Raw genomic sequence first — 16,902 nt, 5'->3', positions numbered from 1 at the left:
TGTTCTTTGTAGCTTCTATGATTTTTAAAGAAAATGAAAATGAAAAAAATAAATTCAGAAAGCATTTTGGAGAGTTTTCTCCCTCTTAAGTCCTCAGATACCGTGACTCAATGCTACTGGAACCTCCAGTATATGAACAGAAGAGGCATAAAATACTTGAAAACATGTTAAATACACACTATCCCGAGGTTCTAGGGATGTCTCAAGGATCACTAACAAGTGTTTTGTTTCCCCTGCCAACATTTCCAACCCAGCCTGGGTTTCAAGACTTGGAAAAAGCTTGGCTTTTTCTTGCCCCTCATATCTAGGGCTAAGTTAATTCAGTTGAACAATGCTTTTACAGCACTATTTCCTAGGCTGAATGCAAGTAGGCCTGTTACGATGAAGAAGTTTGCCCATGCTAAATGTCTAACTCACTGTTTGTCAGACTTTCACAGAGCCCCACGACTTGAGCTGTGTAACAAGGATGTGCTAAGTTAAACCAGTAAAATTGATGTAGCTCAATTCAGACTTCAGTTCTTCCCCTGACTCTGCAAAAATAAAAAGACAAAATAAAACAATCCACCAAAACCATCAGTTCAGGCAAGATGGATAAAAAAGCTATGTATTTATGAGTGTGTACCACAAATATTTTGAATTTACTTGGTATTATGAAGTATTAACTTTTGTCATGAACATTCACAATAAGAAAAAGATTAATCAGAACAAATTACTCGACTGGGTTTTTTCCAAGAAACATTTATTAATAACATTCTTAAAGTGATAACTTAAAGAGTCATAAGGGAGGGGGCTGTTGTCAGTAAACATACAATGAAAAGGTAATAAGATTTTTATGTGTATGACTAAAAAGGCCTTTAACATAGTGTTTAGCCCAACCAAATTTACTATTAAAAACATTCAAAATTGCTAAAAGTGTTTCAATCAGTTCTATTGAACTTATAAAACCCTCATTTCAGTAGTCAATACTAACCTATTATTTATATAAAATTTTAAACTCCATTCTTAATTTTTGTAAACAAAGCACCTAAGCATTTGAAAGAAAAAAGTTAGTTTACACCCCATTAAACTGCAGCACATGTGTGTGAAACCTCAGGCATGATCAGGCATGGAGCACAATTAGGCACAGAACAAGACAGTTTCCACAGCCAGCTGCTGATGCTGCCTTATGTTGCCAAACATCTTTATTTGTATTAATTCCGTTATCATTTATGGCTGAAATTGTAGCAAATCCTCAATTCAGGTTATTTCAAAGAGAAAAAGGAGTCATATTACATAGATTGTGAAGCTTCTGAGAGCTTTGAGTAGTGCATGACTTTGAATGAGTTATGACTTCTTTATCTCTTTCAGGAATTTTCAGAAACTTCTTCATCACTATTTAACTTTGGCAGATACTGGGCCTGACAAAGAGCATGACAACACATCAGAAGACAAGTTTTCAGTCTGCTATTGGAACACTGAGGTATGCTGTAATTTATTAAGTGCCAGTCAAAAAAATTGAAGATGGTGCACAAGATCATTGTATTCTGAGGCTGTCAGCTCAAGCTTAGGTCAAGAAAGTCAAGAGGGGCAATTAACATAGGAAAACTGTAAGTAATTTCTGTTTTCTTAGGGAAGCTGCAAACAAGGTGGTTATCTTACCCGTATCAACTGGCACCATGGTCAATCTGTGTGAATGGCAACAACTGACAGACTGGAAGACTGTCTGCTCCTGACTCTCAGGAACAGAAGTTTAAGTTTGATATAAATTACGTAAAGCAGAGAATTTGCAGTAAGCCTCTGTTAACTGCCAACACAGATTTACAATTGTCTTCATTAGCATACTTCCAAAGTACATCTAGCTACACTAGATTTAACCTGGGTAAGTTTTCCGGAGCTGACATGCCCCAAATGAACTATAAATGTTTGGAGGTGACCTTCAGACAAGCAGGAAATTCTGCACTGACACTGCCCAGCATGTGCTTATTCGGTTGTTTTCTCCAGGTTCTTGAACTTGTACTGACTATAGGAATGACATTCATTGAAGAATAGAAAGAACGTTTTAAGGACTACCTGACATTAGCACTAAGTGAACTTGGCTGTCTCCTGTTGTTGCATTCTCCAATTTTCTTTGGTGTAAAGTGTTAGCAATTTTCTACACCTAAACCCCCTCAATTTGCAGTTTCCTGAAAAAAGAAAAAGTGTCAAACAAATTCAAAACTCTTCCAAATGCAAACTAATGATTTAAACTATTTCTCCTTTTCCAAGTCTTTAAAAGCTAAACCAAATGAAGATTAAAGAAGTTATACACATGCACTGGCCTTAACTAATACAGGCACTACTAGCACTATTCAAACCTGTTGTTTTGTCTATCAATTGCAAAGACTTTTCAAAAACAGTTTAAAAAAAAACAGTGTAGAATCAAAAGCTAAAAAAACCTGTCATGTCTTCCCCCATCCCTTGGAACTGATCCACAGCCAAATGAAGACCACAAATACAGACCTAGTTTGAATGGGTAGGAGAACCAGGCCAGAGTTAACATTACACCCCACCCACCCAAATAGCACTTCTTGAGCAAAACCCCTGTTGCCTTTCACATCATTTTGTGTGTCAACTATTCCAGAAGCTGCACCTAAGTTTCCAGGACCACGGTGTAAGTACCTCCCCCTTTAATTTTTTTTTTTTAAATGTTCATAATCTGAAGACTTGCATCAGAGCTTAAAAATTTTCACAATTAAGGCATAAGCCAGTGATACCAGGGGGCACGGAGGTGGGGAAGAGCTCAACCCCAAGCTAAATTTGCCCTGTTATCTATTTTATGGCTTATGAAGTACACAGACTAACATTCACGCTGTTTATTCAATTACTTGTAGTAATGGAACGACAGTCTCATTCTATAGTTGCTATAGTTTACTATTGATCTTTGTATTCAAAATCTGGAAAGAAATCCTATTAAGGGTACTGTGATTTATTTATTTTTAAATGAAACTTGACTAGTCTTAATCAAAATTAAGAAAAAAATTTCATTCAAACTGATATGGGTAAGCAACTTTTACAAAAATATACTGTATAGAAACACATTTGGAAAATTGCATAGAAAATATCCTTTTATTTAAATCAAAATAAGGCACGGTTTTACTAGCTATGGTCTGGCTGTAAAAATGCAAGTCTATTTTGATTACTTTTATGTTATTAACAATATTTTCCATAAAAATATAGGTATGGGAATAAAAACCCTTTTATACAGAGTGGGAAACACTCTATTGTAAAACTTCACCAAATTTGCTGTCATTAATTTGTACAAAATTTGAATACTATTTTAAATCAGGATCCTACATGTTATTGTCCTCCAGGCTGTTCACTGGCTGGTGCTGTGCTTTCTTCATTTCCCGTATAATCCAGGTGTTCCATCATCTAAGTGTAAAAAGAAAAAAGATAGGTACCTTTATAAAGAACCAGAGGTTTTCCCATCAGTCCCAAGTATTTGTTAGCTAAGAGAAATATAATTAAACATGTGTTAGAGTACATTTTAGCAGCATACAGGTAAGAAGTCCTCTGTAGATCAGAAAGTATTCAAGCCAAATAATCAAAGCTCTTTTAACTAATGCTTTCTACTGCAAAAGCATTCTCCAACCAAGGATCCAAGTTCTCTACAAGAAATTAACCTTGTAAGTCAAAACTGTCTCACTAAAGAGAACAAATTAAAAAAATGATTGGGGTAAACCAGATTTTTCAAAGACATGGTTTGCAGAACTGCAAACAGACCCAGGATCCTACCTAACATGTACAGGTAGCAAACAATAGCTTGCATAGAAAAGATGAGCTTTCTCTTTTCACAACTGTAAAAGCTAGCCATATTACAGTTAGTGGAAACCTACTTGATTTGCAACATTTCTTTGTACATTTTCCTTTATTTTAAAAAGTACAAAAGAAATGGAATTGAAAAGTCCTGCAACAGGGGAGAATCTGAACCAAATCATTATACTTTCCAATTCCTGTAGCTGATTAGGTCACCTGAATAACACAAGACAATATTGTACTTTTCCTGACTAAAAAGCAGCCTGTTTTCCTACCAACTGCTGTATTGCTAGAGCACAACGAAGACTCTAGTTTCATCCCTGGGACAAGGCACTGAATAAATTACATCGGTAATATACACATTAGTTAGTGTGACAAACTGAGACCCATCAGTTTGAGGGCTTCAGAACTAAGCATAAGCAACAAGAGGCCAAGGACTGGACAGTTTTGATAGCTGACAACCAGAGACAGAAGATACAGAAGTAGTAAAACTGATGTTGACAACCAGAACAAGTCAATGAGCTCATATATGCAGCATGGCAGGATTATTAGGACAAGGGCATAATAATTTCAGCATCAAAAAGTAGAAAACCCCACAGATGTTCTTCCATAGTTGCACGTTCTGCCTAGTAGTAAAAAGGTTCCCTGTAAAAGGAGTAAAAGGTCTTTCTGTAAAACAACTGTTCACTGCATGGGTTCTAAGCTGGGCAGATTTCCATGCTTGCTTTCTTGTCTTACGAGAACACACTGTTTGCCAGACTCCTGGCACTGTCACATTATATGCACTTTAGTGTGTATATAATTCCATATATAGAGAGCAAAAAGAGTAATTTCTTTAACTTTTTTCCTCTAGTTGTGACCCACCTCTGTGCCATACCCACTTCTATGCCAACAGAAATGTTTAACTGCAAGGTGTACAAACATACCTTATTAAAAGCAGGTTTGTTTAAACAAGCTGTTTCCTGGTCCAGACATGCCAACATGCCATGCAGTAAGTTGAGATGACAGTTTCAAGGCAGAAGCAAGTCACTAGCACTTGGGTAAGCCTTAGGAGAGCCTACTGGCCACAATATCAATCTAGCTAAACCCAGAAAAGGTTTTTCATATCCCTCTTTTCACATGTCAGAACTAAGACAATAAGAATTAAGGCAAGCACTAGTATTGCCAATACACCTAACCACTACGATACAGCAATAGCACACACTCAGTCCAGCTGCAAATACCAAGCTCTTGTGCCAATGACAACCTTGTATTCACTTCAGTATATCTAGAACTTTAACCCTGCACTGTGAGCAAAATCCCACATCAAAAATCACCCAAAGCAAACCACTCCCTACAATTACAGAAGTCAAACCCTCATTTTGAATGAGGATTGAAGTATTTGTTTCCAGGAAAACACAACAAACCATCTCATGGCACCACATTACATCAAGTATTGTCATGTTATCTTGCTTCCTTCTAGGGAGGATCATCTAACAACTGGCAGAGGAGGTAGTTCTGGTAAGCATTTTTGCAAAATGTTTCCCTATTAAATTGACAAGATGCTTCCAGAAGAAGAGCTAACACTATTTGCAACAATTCAGCATGTCCCAAAGTCAAAGAGTCTTCTCTTAATCCTACAACAAGTAGCACAAAATGTACTTACGCTGGAGGTACCACCTCTAGTTAAATCTTTAAGTCTCTGCTTAATACAGCAGATTTTTAAGTTGACTTTAAAACCAAAAATACCAAAGGGTGTTTGTTTGGGTTTTTTTTTGATACACATAAACATTACAAGGCTGAAAAAAAAAAAAAAAAAAAAGGCCATCCCATCTCATTTCTAATCTCCCCACCATATAGAAGAAGGATAACCAACAACTTGAAGGCAGGGATAAACAGATGTCTTTCTGAAAGTGTATCTCTGTTGTAGGTTTCTGGGACAACCCCATCCTCAAAGCCCCAGAAGCTGCAGGACTCTTTATGACAAGCAGCAAGATGAATGCACCATGCTAAAATGATGGACAAAGTTATTCCAAGCCTCAAAAGAGCCAGAGCAATCAGACCATACATTGTGGAGAGCTGAGGAAGATACAGAAGCTTTTTCTTTCACATCCGAATTCCTGACAGTTTTTAAGGGGAGAAGGGATGTGGTGTGTCAAGATGGGTTAAACATAAATGTCTTTTACAAAGATTTAGATAGCTTTACAAAGCTATCTCCTAACACGGTGAACTACCAAAAGCAAACAAACAAACAACCCACAAACAAATCCCTGCCAAACCACACACAGAGTTAAACTAGAAATGGCAATACATGCTCCTACCTGTAGAAGAGTACACAGTACTTCTGCACACACTTGCCTGCAAGATGCACTCTGATGTTGAATTCACATAATTCTTAACAACCTATAGCTATGATTAATTCGCAAGTGTCTAAAAACTTGATTTAAAATGACAGTACTAACAGCAAGTGCATGCTGTGTAACATGCCAATGACAAATCTGTTGATTTATTACTTCAAAGAGAGATAAGAAAGTTTGCTGAACACTTCAAATTAACAGACTCTGAAAGTTGGTGGACTATTCTACCTACAAGACTTCAAAGTTGCATTAGTCCACTAGACTTTTCATGGTGTTACTAAAATGATTTCATAGACTGTACTGATACAAAAAACAAACAGTATTTCTAAAATAAATAACTGGGAAGTAAGTATCAAATAAGTTTATCATGCAGGCATAAATGAGAAGTATAAGCAATCCAAAAAAACCCATAAAAAAACCTTTATTGTACACTTTTTGGCAGCAACATTTCCTACATTTGGTGGGAAGAAAGTAGGTACATTACTCTCCCCAGAAAGCTGGAGGAGTAGTGAAGCACTATTTACTGTGCTTCAGTAAACAGTCAAAATGTTTTTTCTGTGCAACAACTCATTACAGCTCAAGTCTACTCCATAATAAAGCCACATGTGGCATAACTACAATTCAAGACTGCATTATTATGCAGCAACAGAAATGCTCCCAGCTAAGAATTATGGGACCTCAGAGCTATCTTAGGGAGTCAAGTATTTCCCATGTGTATAAAGCTGAAACTGAAAAACTGGTTTTAACAATCCTATCCAAGAACTTGACTGCACGCAGCAAGACAGAAGAATCTGATGTTATAAAAATATGGTCAGGCCATCTGATTTTAATTTGCACTCAACCTCTTCCACTTCCTAATCTCTTCTTGGGTTTGTATCTAATTCATTTATTATTAAGGCTTTTTAATGAGACTTAAATTGTTAAAATACTCTTTATTAGAAGAAAGAAGGTAATGAGAAAAGTACTTTTTAGTTCAGAATTTACGACAGGCAGAGTTCACCATCTCAAACTGTCTTCAGTGTAATGGGCAGAGAAGCTATGCTTTATAAGCAGATGGATAACTAGACTGCCAACTACAATTCAAGATTAGATTTAAAAAACAAAATTCTGCAAGAATATGACATTTGAAAGCTTGTATTGCTCTCTCCATACTGTGTTTGGGACAGTGGACAGTTGAATACCACCAGTGTTAGCAGTCATGATCTACAGCCTAAGGTTAAACCTCTCACTGCAGTGCAGAAGCTGTGCAGAAGGACCACAGAAGCTGGTCTGAATCCTTGCTCTCTATCCCACTGCAAACACTACAGACAGCACGGGACAAGTGTACTTGTTGAGTAGTAAGATGACAGAGGGACTATAGACATGACACTAAAGACAATTCATAATGCTGAACATTATAACAGAGGACAACACAGCTGTGATGATCACAAAGCAGGTTTTCATGTCAATGCAGTGGCACAGAAAAATTAGGTACTTCCATATAGGCAGAGGAACTAAATCCAATTCTACGTATTCGAAGACACTCCTAGGGATTTGGGAAATTATACAGTAGAGAGGAATACAAAGCCTGCCTTCAGGGTTAGGAATCGTGGTTCCATTGGTACTTAAGTTTTCCTATATTCCTTTCAAGAAAGAAAGAAAAACCCCCAACCCAAACACCTAAGCACAAAACATGATTTATAGCTCATCTTCATTGCTACCCTTTTCCATTAATTACTCAGAAAAAAATTTAAAAGACAGACTCAAAGGAAAAGATGAAGCAGAGGGGAAAAAAAGAAACCATAAGATGATTAATAAAGTTTCATTAAAAGAAGGCTATAATCACACCTTGCAGCAAAGGCGTCCTGGAGGAGTCCGATACCTAAATAAAATTCATTCCATTATTAAAATCATACACAACAAAAATCAGAAAACCCCAAAACTCAAAAAAGCTAACTAATGGTCTATAAACAAACAGCAGTATTCATGAAGTTTAGTCACCTAATACACCGTACATGCTCTTGTACCCCTATTCTTAGGGCGCTTTGCTCTAAGAAGTCTGCAAGGTTGCTCTGTTTCCATGAGGACAAAGCAAACCTTTATTGAAGTCTGGCCACCCTTATCAATGGGGTAGCTCTGCTCCAGTCCAAAAGACCCTTGTAGCAAAAAAATACAGTCCCCTTTCTATATTCTTTCTCCTCAGAATGAGCAATGAAAGCTGGAGATTTCAACCCTGGGGCTGTGTGCACGGTTGGTTTGGGGATAGTTTTTTTGCATGTTTTCGTGTAAGTTCGGTAAGAACAGTTCAAAATTCATCTTCATGTGAGGAGAAAGATCAACACTGCAGCATTTTGAGAGTGCAACTTGAATAACACCCTCTGGAAAAAAATAATGTAGAAAATCTTCTTCAGAATGTTACAGAAAAATAGGAGTCAGTAAAGTTACACAGAGGTGTTCAACTACAGACAAGTCTAACTCAGGGGTTGTAGAGTGGGGGCTCTCTCTGGCACATTTTAAGATGTGCCAGAAATGAAGCCATCTGACCTCAAACAAGCTGAAGTTCAGATTAGTTTTAATCCTTAAAGAAACCAGTTGAAAGGACATGGAAATAACTACTATGGCAACATAATTCTTCCAAGTATGAGTTTTCCTATGAGAAGTGCAAGAAATTTTTCTCCCTAAAGGGTGTTGCCAAATCTGCTCAGGCCAATCTTACTTGGAACTCAACTGAGAAAAATAAATTGCAAAGCTTTCTTCCATCCCCCAACAGGCCCAGAGTTACTGGGCTTCCTATATGTGACACTGTTTTAGAACAGCAGTCACCAAAGGCATGGCAAGTCAAATTCATTCTGACCTACAGAGAAACATTCCTGTTTGCTGGATCTAAAAAAGGAAGAGAGTTGGTTCTGTAGACAAAGATAAGCTATGTAGTTAAAGCTGAAGGCCTCTTTAGTAATTCTATACCTAGCCAACCTCCTGCTGAAGCAGGTGTAGAGTACTAGTCAGATCAACAAAAGGTAGTTTTGATAATACTGTAATACTGATACTACTATAGAAGCTGCATGCCTGCAGTCGGACAAGAATTATCACCACCTTGACTTAAACCTTGCAATACCAAATTTGAAAAGGCAGGAGCCAACCCACCTCCCTTGGCAACAGACTATCCATTCTCTGAGCTGAGTTCCACACAGCCTAGATACAGGTGATCGTTTCTGAATTCAAACAATATTGGACTTCAGGTCTCAAGCAAGATCTAGAGTAACCTCAAGAGTGGTCTGTCTTGTGATGCATGCCAGCTCACAAGAGTTACTGGCACACTGTGTTACCACAGCAAGTCAAATCAGGGGGAACGTGCACATGTCAACAGGGAGAGGCAGATAGCTGGTGGGATTCAAGGACTGCAGTTCCTGGGTAACGTCAGAGATAACCAAAGGGGTAATGCAGAATACCCATGGCAGTGTGCACACCACTGTGACAGAAAACAGTTTTATAACCACCCAGCTATTTTGTTGCTGAATGCTTCATATAATCCTGATTATGCCAGAAAGTTTCTAAAATTGTAGTTGACCACCAACTTAACTGTCTCTTAAGAGAGGACTAGTGCAGATTGGAACCTGCATGCTTAGTTCAGTGACTCATGTTATACCACATCAAGATGATAGTTGAGGAATGTTAAAACATGAAAAAAAAACACCCAAAAACATTCCAAAGAAAATAAAATAGGACAAATTACTTTTTTTATGAGTAGTGAACCAGCTATTTATCTCCCTCAAGCTTTGTTCTGCTTTGTCAACTACTAGACTAAGATTTTCTAAGCATAACAACTATTTTTCCTTATTAGTTCCAGAAGATAACATGAAGACTAGCAAAAAATAGATTACCTGCAATACATTATGAAGTACTTCTAGAAGCCTACACTCAAAAGAATTAACTACAACATATTCAGCCTACCTGGTAACTGCTTCCTTTCCAGAACTTCTTCATCTCTTTGCGCCTCCAAGCAACAAATGAGCTAGTGAGGAGTGTACATGGGACAAGATAGAGAAGGGCCGGTTGTCCCATCTTCATTAATGCCAAAACAATGAAGGTCAGCACCATACCAATGGCATAAGCTATAAAAAGATATTTATACGCATACTATCAAGAACAGGAGATTTTTTTAAATTAAATAATTCATTTAGTAAGCTAGATTTATTATTTAAGTAACATCTTCATTAATATAATTGAAAAAAAAAAAAAAGGTGGACAATAGGTTGCTCTGTATTTGCAAGCTTTCTCTAAGCAACTGACTACCATAAAGAATGCTCACCTTAAATATGGGCAGGCACATTAAAGATATTATAAAAAGATTCTTGACAACACTGAGCCTTTACCTGAAGAAACCTATCTGGTTATGCCATTTATGGGGAAAAAAAAAAAAGGCTAGTATGAAGATTCAAGATTGCTGAAATATCACAAGTTACCTATTGTACAGGAAACGTAGTATACAGAAGATGAACTTGTCTGAACATCAAATCTGCGACAGTAGGCAACCAGAAGCCCTTGAAGGGAAAAACAAAACAAAAGATTAATGACATATTTAGCCATGATTTTTTTTTTCTCCCCAGTCTTCCTGTAGATCAAAGCAGCACAAAAAGAATTTATGTTAAGACACCCCATTACTGTATGTTATCTTCTTCCCATTTATTTCTGGAAAGCCAAGAACCAGTTTAAGAAATTCTACAGCAAGTCTTGAAAATCAAAACCACAATCAGCCAAGTGAGCTTGGTATTAAAAGGTTTTGGTTTTTTTTTTTTTTAGCAAGCTAAATACACTGTGCTATTTTCACTTTGTTAATACAGAAGGGTAACAACTTAGTTCTAACACTTCAACAGGATTTTAATGCTCGCTTTTTACAATCAGCAGTTTTGCCTGCACACTGTTCACATGGTGGTGCTTTGTGCCTGACTTCATTTGCTCAAGACTCCAACTATGGCAAAACTCAGCTCTGCTGACAAAGATGGAAAAATTTGATAATATATTTTCCGTTACCTCACCTCCAATTAGGTAGTCTAGGATACAAAAATAGTATGAAGTCACAGAAAAGTTGCTTTCTGTGAGATTTCAGTGAGATTTAATTAATACTGACAACTGCATTTATCTGTGGGACTTGTATTTACACAACACAGTGTGAAAGAAAAGCAAACCCCCTTCACCATGTAAGTGTTCTGTAACATACTAAGCTGTCTTATATTGTGGCTTTTGCTGCATTCTGCATAACAGATCAAGCCAAACTGCTGCATCTGATTTAGCTGTTGAGTAAACTGAAATGTCAGTTGACAATCAAACCCTAAATATTTAATCATAATTTAGAATTGCCAAAAACACTTGCTCACCTGGTACAATAATGTCTCCAAAACCCAGCAATGAAAATGGCATGTCACACAGTGTTGATGCAGAGTATCCAAGTCTAGGCACTCTAATAACCACAGGTAACTGTAAAACAGTATTTCAGAAGCCCACATAAATCTAATCTAAAGCATCCTGGTGTTTGGGAGCTTTTTTTGATTGTTTGCTTAAATTAATAAACAGTTTAAATATAACCGATTTATTGTTAATGCAGAACTTCAAAATAGGTAGAACCTGAAGTAAAACCAGAAACCAACATAGAGAGTAGGTAAATCTTAAGGCAGCGGGTAAGCTGGAAATTCAGATTTACAGATAATATGTGCACACACAAATAAAATTAAAGCATCAAACCATATAATTGGAATTACAAATCTGGATTATTACCCTAGCTAAAGAATCAACGATATCCAGGCCCTGAAGAGAAATTTGGACAGTCAGGTTTTCCCCAAAAGAATAGTCTTTTCAGAGGGAATAATTTAAAAATCCAATATCTGAAATACAATCCTTACTTTCTCATGGGGAGCTGAGCGTTCAGTAGGGACTTCCACCAAGTTTCCATCATTCTAGGATCAAACCCAAGTCAACAGGTATTTAATACTTAAAAGAAAATAGCAGAAGCTGGCTATATTTTGTGAGAAAGTTATGCTGAAAAGCACATTAAGAATTAGCTATGCAGTGTCAGTATTTTTGTTGCACATACTAAAACAACTGTTCATACCTTTTCACTGTTTCCAAAAGGCCCAGCTGCAACTTCAACCATTATACTTGCCCCATTCTGAAATTAAGGTTATTTTTCAAAAGTTAGTGGCTTAATATACCAAAATATTCATACTACATTAAAAAAGAAAAAACACTTTTTTTTAAATTCATTTTAGAATCCAGGACTGGAAAAATCCTGAACATCCAAACAAATGTACTAGTATTGAACAGTATCATGCAGTACAGTTTTGCACTGCAAACACATATTCCAGCCTAAAATAACTGTTCAGAAAAAAACCACAAACAGATCACAAGATGTAGCTGGAAGTTAAGATTAAAAAAGTGTCAGTTTTTTCTGCCATGAGCTTTCTGCTCCAAAATAAAAGGTACACTTGCTACAGTTCACACTACGCTGCAAAGGAGCACTACAGAGAGTACTACAGCATGTTTCAATATAGGGGTGTTGAAAGCAAAAGCAGGAAGAAAACTGCAGGACAGCAATTTCTCATCATTGTACTGTCACACAATTGGGGACAGCTTGTTTTTGGCCATGCAATTGCTGAAAACTTAAGTAATTTAACAGAATTTATGGCACGTACGCAAGCATTATGCTCAACAGCCCATAGAAGATGAAAGTTTAGGCCACTGCTGCCTCAAATGAAGAAAAGGAAGTCAGCATTCCTGCACTGAGAATACTGAAAATACCAACCTGTTCAACAAAAATACTGCCCCAGTGACTAGATAACATTTTTTGTTTTATTTTAAAGATAAATTCACAGACATACCTTTGTGATAAATGGTGTTATGAAGACAAAAAACACATCATATAGAAGGAGAAGGCCCAGAAGTATCACACAGGACTGGAAAAAAAACAAAGTAGAAAATATTCCCATAGGTTTTCAAGGACTGCACAGCTAGATTCTGGTACCACTGCAGTATGTTAAAAAAAAAAAAAAAAAGGAAGAACCAACCCCTACCTCTCCTTGTTTTTATCCTGGCATTACATATAGAACAGGATTAATTTCTATTAAAAATGTTAAAGATTTTCTTAACTTATAGGCTTTCTTCAGTGTTGAAAACCTACTTCCTGGTACTAAACTTGGATTCATGGCATTAGAATACTTCTTTAAGGTAAGCAACTTGCAGTACCTTGAAGTTCGGCATCTTCAGTGTTTTAATAAAGTTTAGGCAGAAAGCAACTCCCAAAATGTCTTGCAAAATCCAAGCCCACCTAAAAACCAAGAACATATTTTTACATATTGTTCAAACTGCTGCTGGACTCTAAGTGCAATAATGGTTTTAGGTTTTGCTATATTGTATATTCTGCACCATATAATGTTGTGCTCAGCATATAAAGCTGATTAAAGGAGGAAGGGTATTTGGAGTAATGTCATTTGCCTTCTGAAGTAACCATTACACGTGATGGAACCCTGCTGTCCTAGAGATGGCTGAACATTTGACTGACAATGGGAAGTGGTGAATAAACTCCTTATTTTGCTTCGCTGCACGTGCAGCTTTTGCTTTACCTATTAAACTGTCTTAACCTCAACTCTTGAGTTTTCTCACTTTTACCATTCCAGTTCTCTTCCCCATCCCAGGGGGGACTGTGTGAGTGGCTGGCTGGGGCTTAGTTGGTGGCTGGGATTAAACCAGGACACCTCATCAGCACACTACAAAGAAAATGAGTTGAACAGAGGCCACAACAGGGCTTTGGTGTTAACTTGTATGGTGGCTCACTTGATTGGAAGCCCTACTTAATATCTGACTCAAGATGCTACTTAGGATTGTACTACAATATTTGTGTATTTATGGTCCTCTGCTTCCACAGGAAGCACAGGTCTTGCAGTCCCTAGGCTATTTCTGCACTATTTTTCTTCATTAACAATCAAGTTAGTTCTTCCTCATCTTTATAATTTTTTGTAACTCCAAAGTACCACACAGTTCATTTGTATAGCTTTGTTCTCTATTACTCCCATACTCATTAAGCTTCATAAATACACTTATGACTTTTTTGAAATCAGGACTGAGTATAGACAGATGCTATGCTCCAGCATTAGTTATATGATGGGAAGTTCATTAATGACAATTATTCATAATACTCTTTTAAGTCAGAATGCATCACTTACCTATCTTCATTTCGAAACACTGCCCAGATGACAGCTGCTGCTATGCAGAATGCAGCAAGAAAAATAAGCCTCACTTCAACGCTTTTGTTGCAACATGCGATCCTAAAAGAAAATAATTAAATTAAAAAAGAAAGCCTGCAACAGCCAAAACACATGCCTGTGCTATCATGGGTCCTTAAGCTGACAAGGTGTTCTCACCTTCAGAGCTTCTCCTTTGCCCATTTGTTCTATCCAGACTTAGGTGGCATTATACTGGCAACTCCAGTACCAGTCCTTCTCTAGGCTGAGTTTAAAACATGCCCAAAGATAAATCAAACTGGGCTTTGATGGCCAGTCCTCATTTTAGCAAACACATCCAGAGAAGGTGGCAAGCGGATGAATTTATTTAATCTATGTCATTTAACAACTACACCAACAGAACTATGTCAGTGAGGGACAGACATCATAATTCCAGAAAGGGGGGTGGGGGGAGTGGTGAAAGTCAATTTTAGGACACACAATCCAAGATTAAAAATGGAGTAACTATGTATTGCAAAATTGTGAGCCAGTATCTGTTTCCACCGCCTACTCAATTTTCTGGGGTAGTTCTTGAACTGATATTAATTGACAGAAGAAATGCCTGTCCTACAGCTTACACAAAACCTAATGTCTTTTCTACCTGATTTCTGCCTTTGATGGGCTACTGGATCACCTGGCACTAATATCCTGTACTAACATGCAAACACAATCTTAGGCTTCCAAGCTTATAAGAATTGTTCTTCTGGGGGAAAGAACTATTTGTTGCATTAAATGCCAGGATTTTTTTTTTAATGTGAAAATACAGAGGAGGAAAATATTCCCATACTCACTAATACCTGCAGAATACCTACTCAGAGTAGTAAGGCAAGGCTATCTGCACATTGATAACTCACAACCTGAGTTACAACTGTAACCACTAACACAGAGGACATGAGCAATGTGTTGCCTTCACAAGAAAATTAAAACTTAATCTGTACTGTACCTGTGACAGACCAACATAAAGGAAAAAAAACAACTCTATTGCCTATAGCACAGTACTTGCCTGAAACAGGGCCAAGTGTGCAGGATTCCCCCTTACCGAGTTCCTTGATGAACAAAGTGAGCACACCTGAGTAAGCATACCGAAGTGAGCCAAAGTGAGCACAAGCTGAGCTCAGATGGCCAAGCAGAGCCTTTTAAGTTTGCTTACAGCAATGCTTGCAAATAAAAGTAATGCAGTGAATGTCCCACAATACTATTTTAACTGTTAATTATGATACAAATGCCTCTAATATCTATTAAAGGAGCTTGTAATTTTGTTTTTTAACAATCCCACATACTAAACCGTTTAGGAAACAATTTGTCAAACTTCTCTTGTGTTTTCACACTACCTTGAGTAGCAATCAGAATATACCCCAAAGAAATCTTCCATTTATAATAAGTGAAAGGTGTACAATACCTGCACTGCCCAAATGGTATTTCGCCTATTAATGCCGCAAGACAGTTGTATAGACTCATTGCAGATGCCAAGCAGAAGACTGATATTATAACATACACTAAATAAAAAGAATGGAAGATGGGAATCAGTGACAAAATACAATAGGAAAGAAATCAAACACAACAATGTACATTTGATATAAACAGCAACTTATGTTAACAGTTACAGTACTGCTCAATACATCAGCTGATTACAGAAAATGCTGAATTCTGATTGTCTCTGCCATGACAAGAGTTCTCATTAAGCAAAGACGGGAGGTCTGAAAGTTTTTAATTAACACCCCCTTTTTTTTTTAATTTTTGTTCCCTTTTATTTAAGAAGGAAGAAGTCACCTGTTACTGCTTTCACATACTTTTATTTGGTTTTAGCCAACTAAAACCAAAGTGCTATCTTACAACTACCTGCTTTCCCAATTTCTGGTAATACTTTCCACTTCAGATTTTCCCTTTAAGTACTTTGTCTGTTTATGCCTAAAGATTTCAATATCCCCAAGATCTGACTGATCATTTAGGTGGCACTTTAAGATACTAAACACCCCATTCCTTCCAAAAACTTGTATGTAGTTAGGAACCACCTGGCTAGGAGAAAACCCTGTGTATTTCATGTTCTAACTTACAGTATATTGTGCACTCTAACTTATGGTAAGCACCCTGAAACATTCATAAACAGTAAGACAGTTGTCTGCCAGTTACTTTGGGGATTTGTTGCTGTTGGTTTGGAGGGGGTTTATTGCTAGTGAAGGTCTGACTAAAAGCAATTTGATACCTATAAAGAGATTATTGAAAAAAAAAAAAAAATAAATCAACCAACAGTTTGGAAATTACATTTTAGTAGAACTGCATCATTCAAGAACTTAGCTTATTACTAGCATGATTGAGTTTATTCTATTATGGCAATGCCATTTCCCCTGTACTTAATTAGGACACCACAACCACAAACTCAATGTCAATGTAGCAATGCCGAGCAGAAGTTTTCACTCTAAACACCACTAAGCTATCATTGCCACCCTTCCAAAAACATCAACATACATCATATACTTTCTTTACTAGTCACTGGCACCTCTACTCCACATTATTCAGAATAAGCACTGTCAAGGAAAACTTTG

At 37.1% G+C, this 16,902-nt stretch overlaps 1 protein-coding gene across 5 annotated transcripts in view; it reads right to left on the bottom strand.

The window, feature by feature from the left end:
* Window positions 1–718: 718 nt before the first annotated feature.
* Window positions 719–16,902, bottom strand: part of SPPL2A (signal peptide peptidase like 2A) — a 28,202-nt gene continuing 12,018 nt past the window's right edge. For 2 of the 5 annotated variants that reach the window (XM_062629033.1, XM_062629052.1), the window contains exons 7-16: window positions 15,759–15,855; window positions 14,303–14,404; window positions 13,326–13,407; window positions 12,962–13,036; window positions 12,196–12,252; window positions 11,987–12,040; window positions 11,465–11,564; window positions 10,553–10,630; window positions 10,041–10,201; window positions 719–3,390 (exon numbers count right to left, since the gene is read on the bottom strand). In XM_062629033.1, coding sequence (XP_062485017.1) covers window positions 3,316–3,390; window positions 10,041–10,201; window positions 10,553–10,630; window positions 11,465–11,564; window positions 11,987–12,040; window positions 12,196–12,252; window positions 12,962–13,036; window positions 13,326–13,407; window positions 14,303–14,404; window positions 15,759–15,855 — 881 coding nt within the window. In that variant the 3' untranslated portion in view covers window positions 719–3,315. Of the gene's footprint in view, window positions 3,391–7,937; window positions 7,972–10,040; window positions 10,202–10,552; window positions 10,631–11,464; window positions 11,565–11,986; window positions 12,041–12,195; window positions 12,253–12,961; window positions 13,037–13,325; window positions 13,408–14,302; window positions 14,405–15,758; window positions 15,856–16,902 lie in introns of all 5 variants that reach the window. The other 3 variants (XM_062629044.1, XM_062629069.1, XM_062629061.1) reach the window with 3 other exon arrangements.

This window comes from Pezoporus occidentalis, unplaced genomic scaffold (assembly GCF_034315485.1).
Source record: "Pezoporus occidentalis ecotype Australia unplaced genomic scaffold, CSIRO_AGI_Poc_V1 ctg11, whole genome shotgun sequence".
Lineage (NCBI taxonomy): Eukaryota > Metazoa > Chordata > Aves > Psittaciformes > Psittacidae > Pezoporus > Pezoporus occidentalis.
Note: the sequence above shows the minus strand (reverse complement) of the source record. Positions and strands in the feature narration are given on the sequence as shown.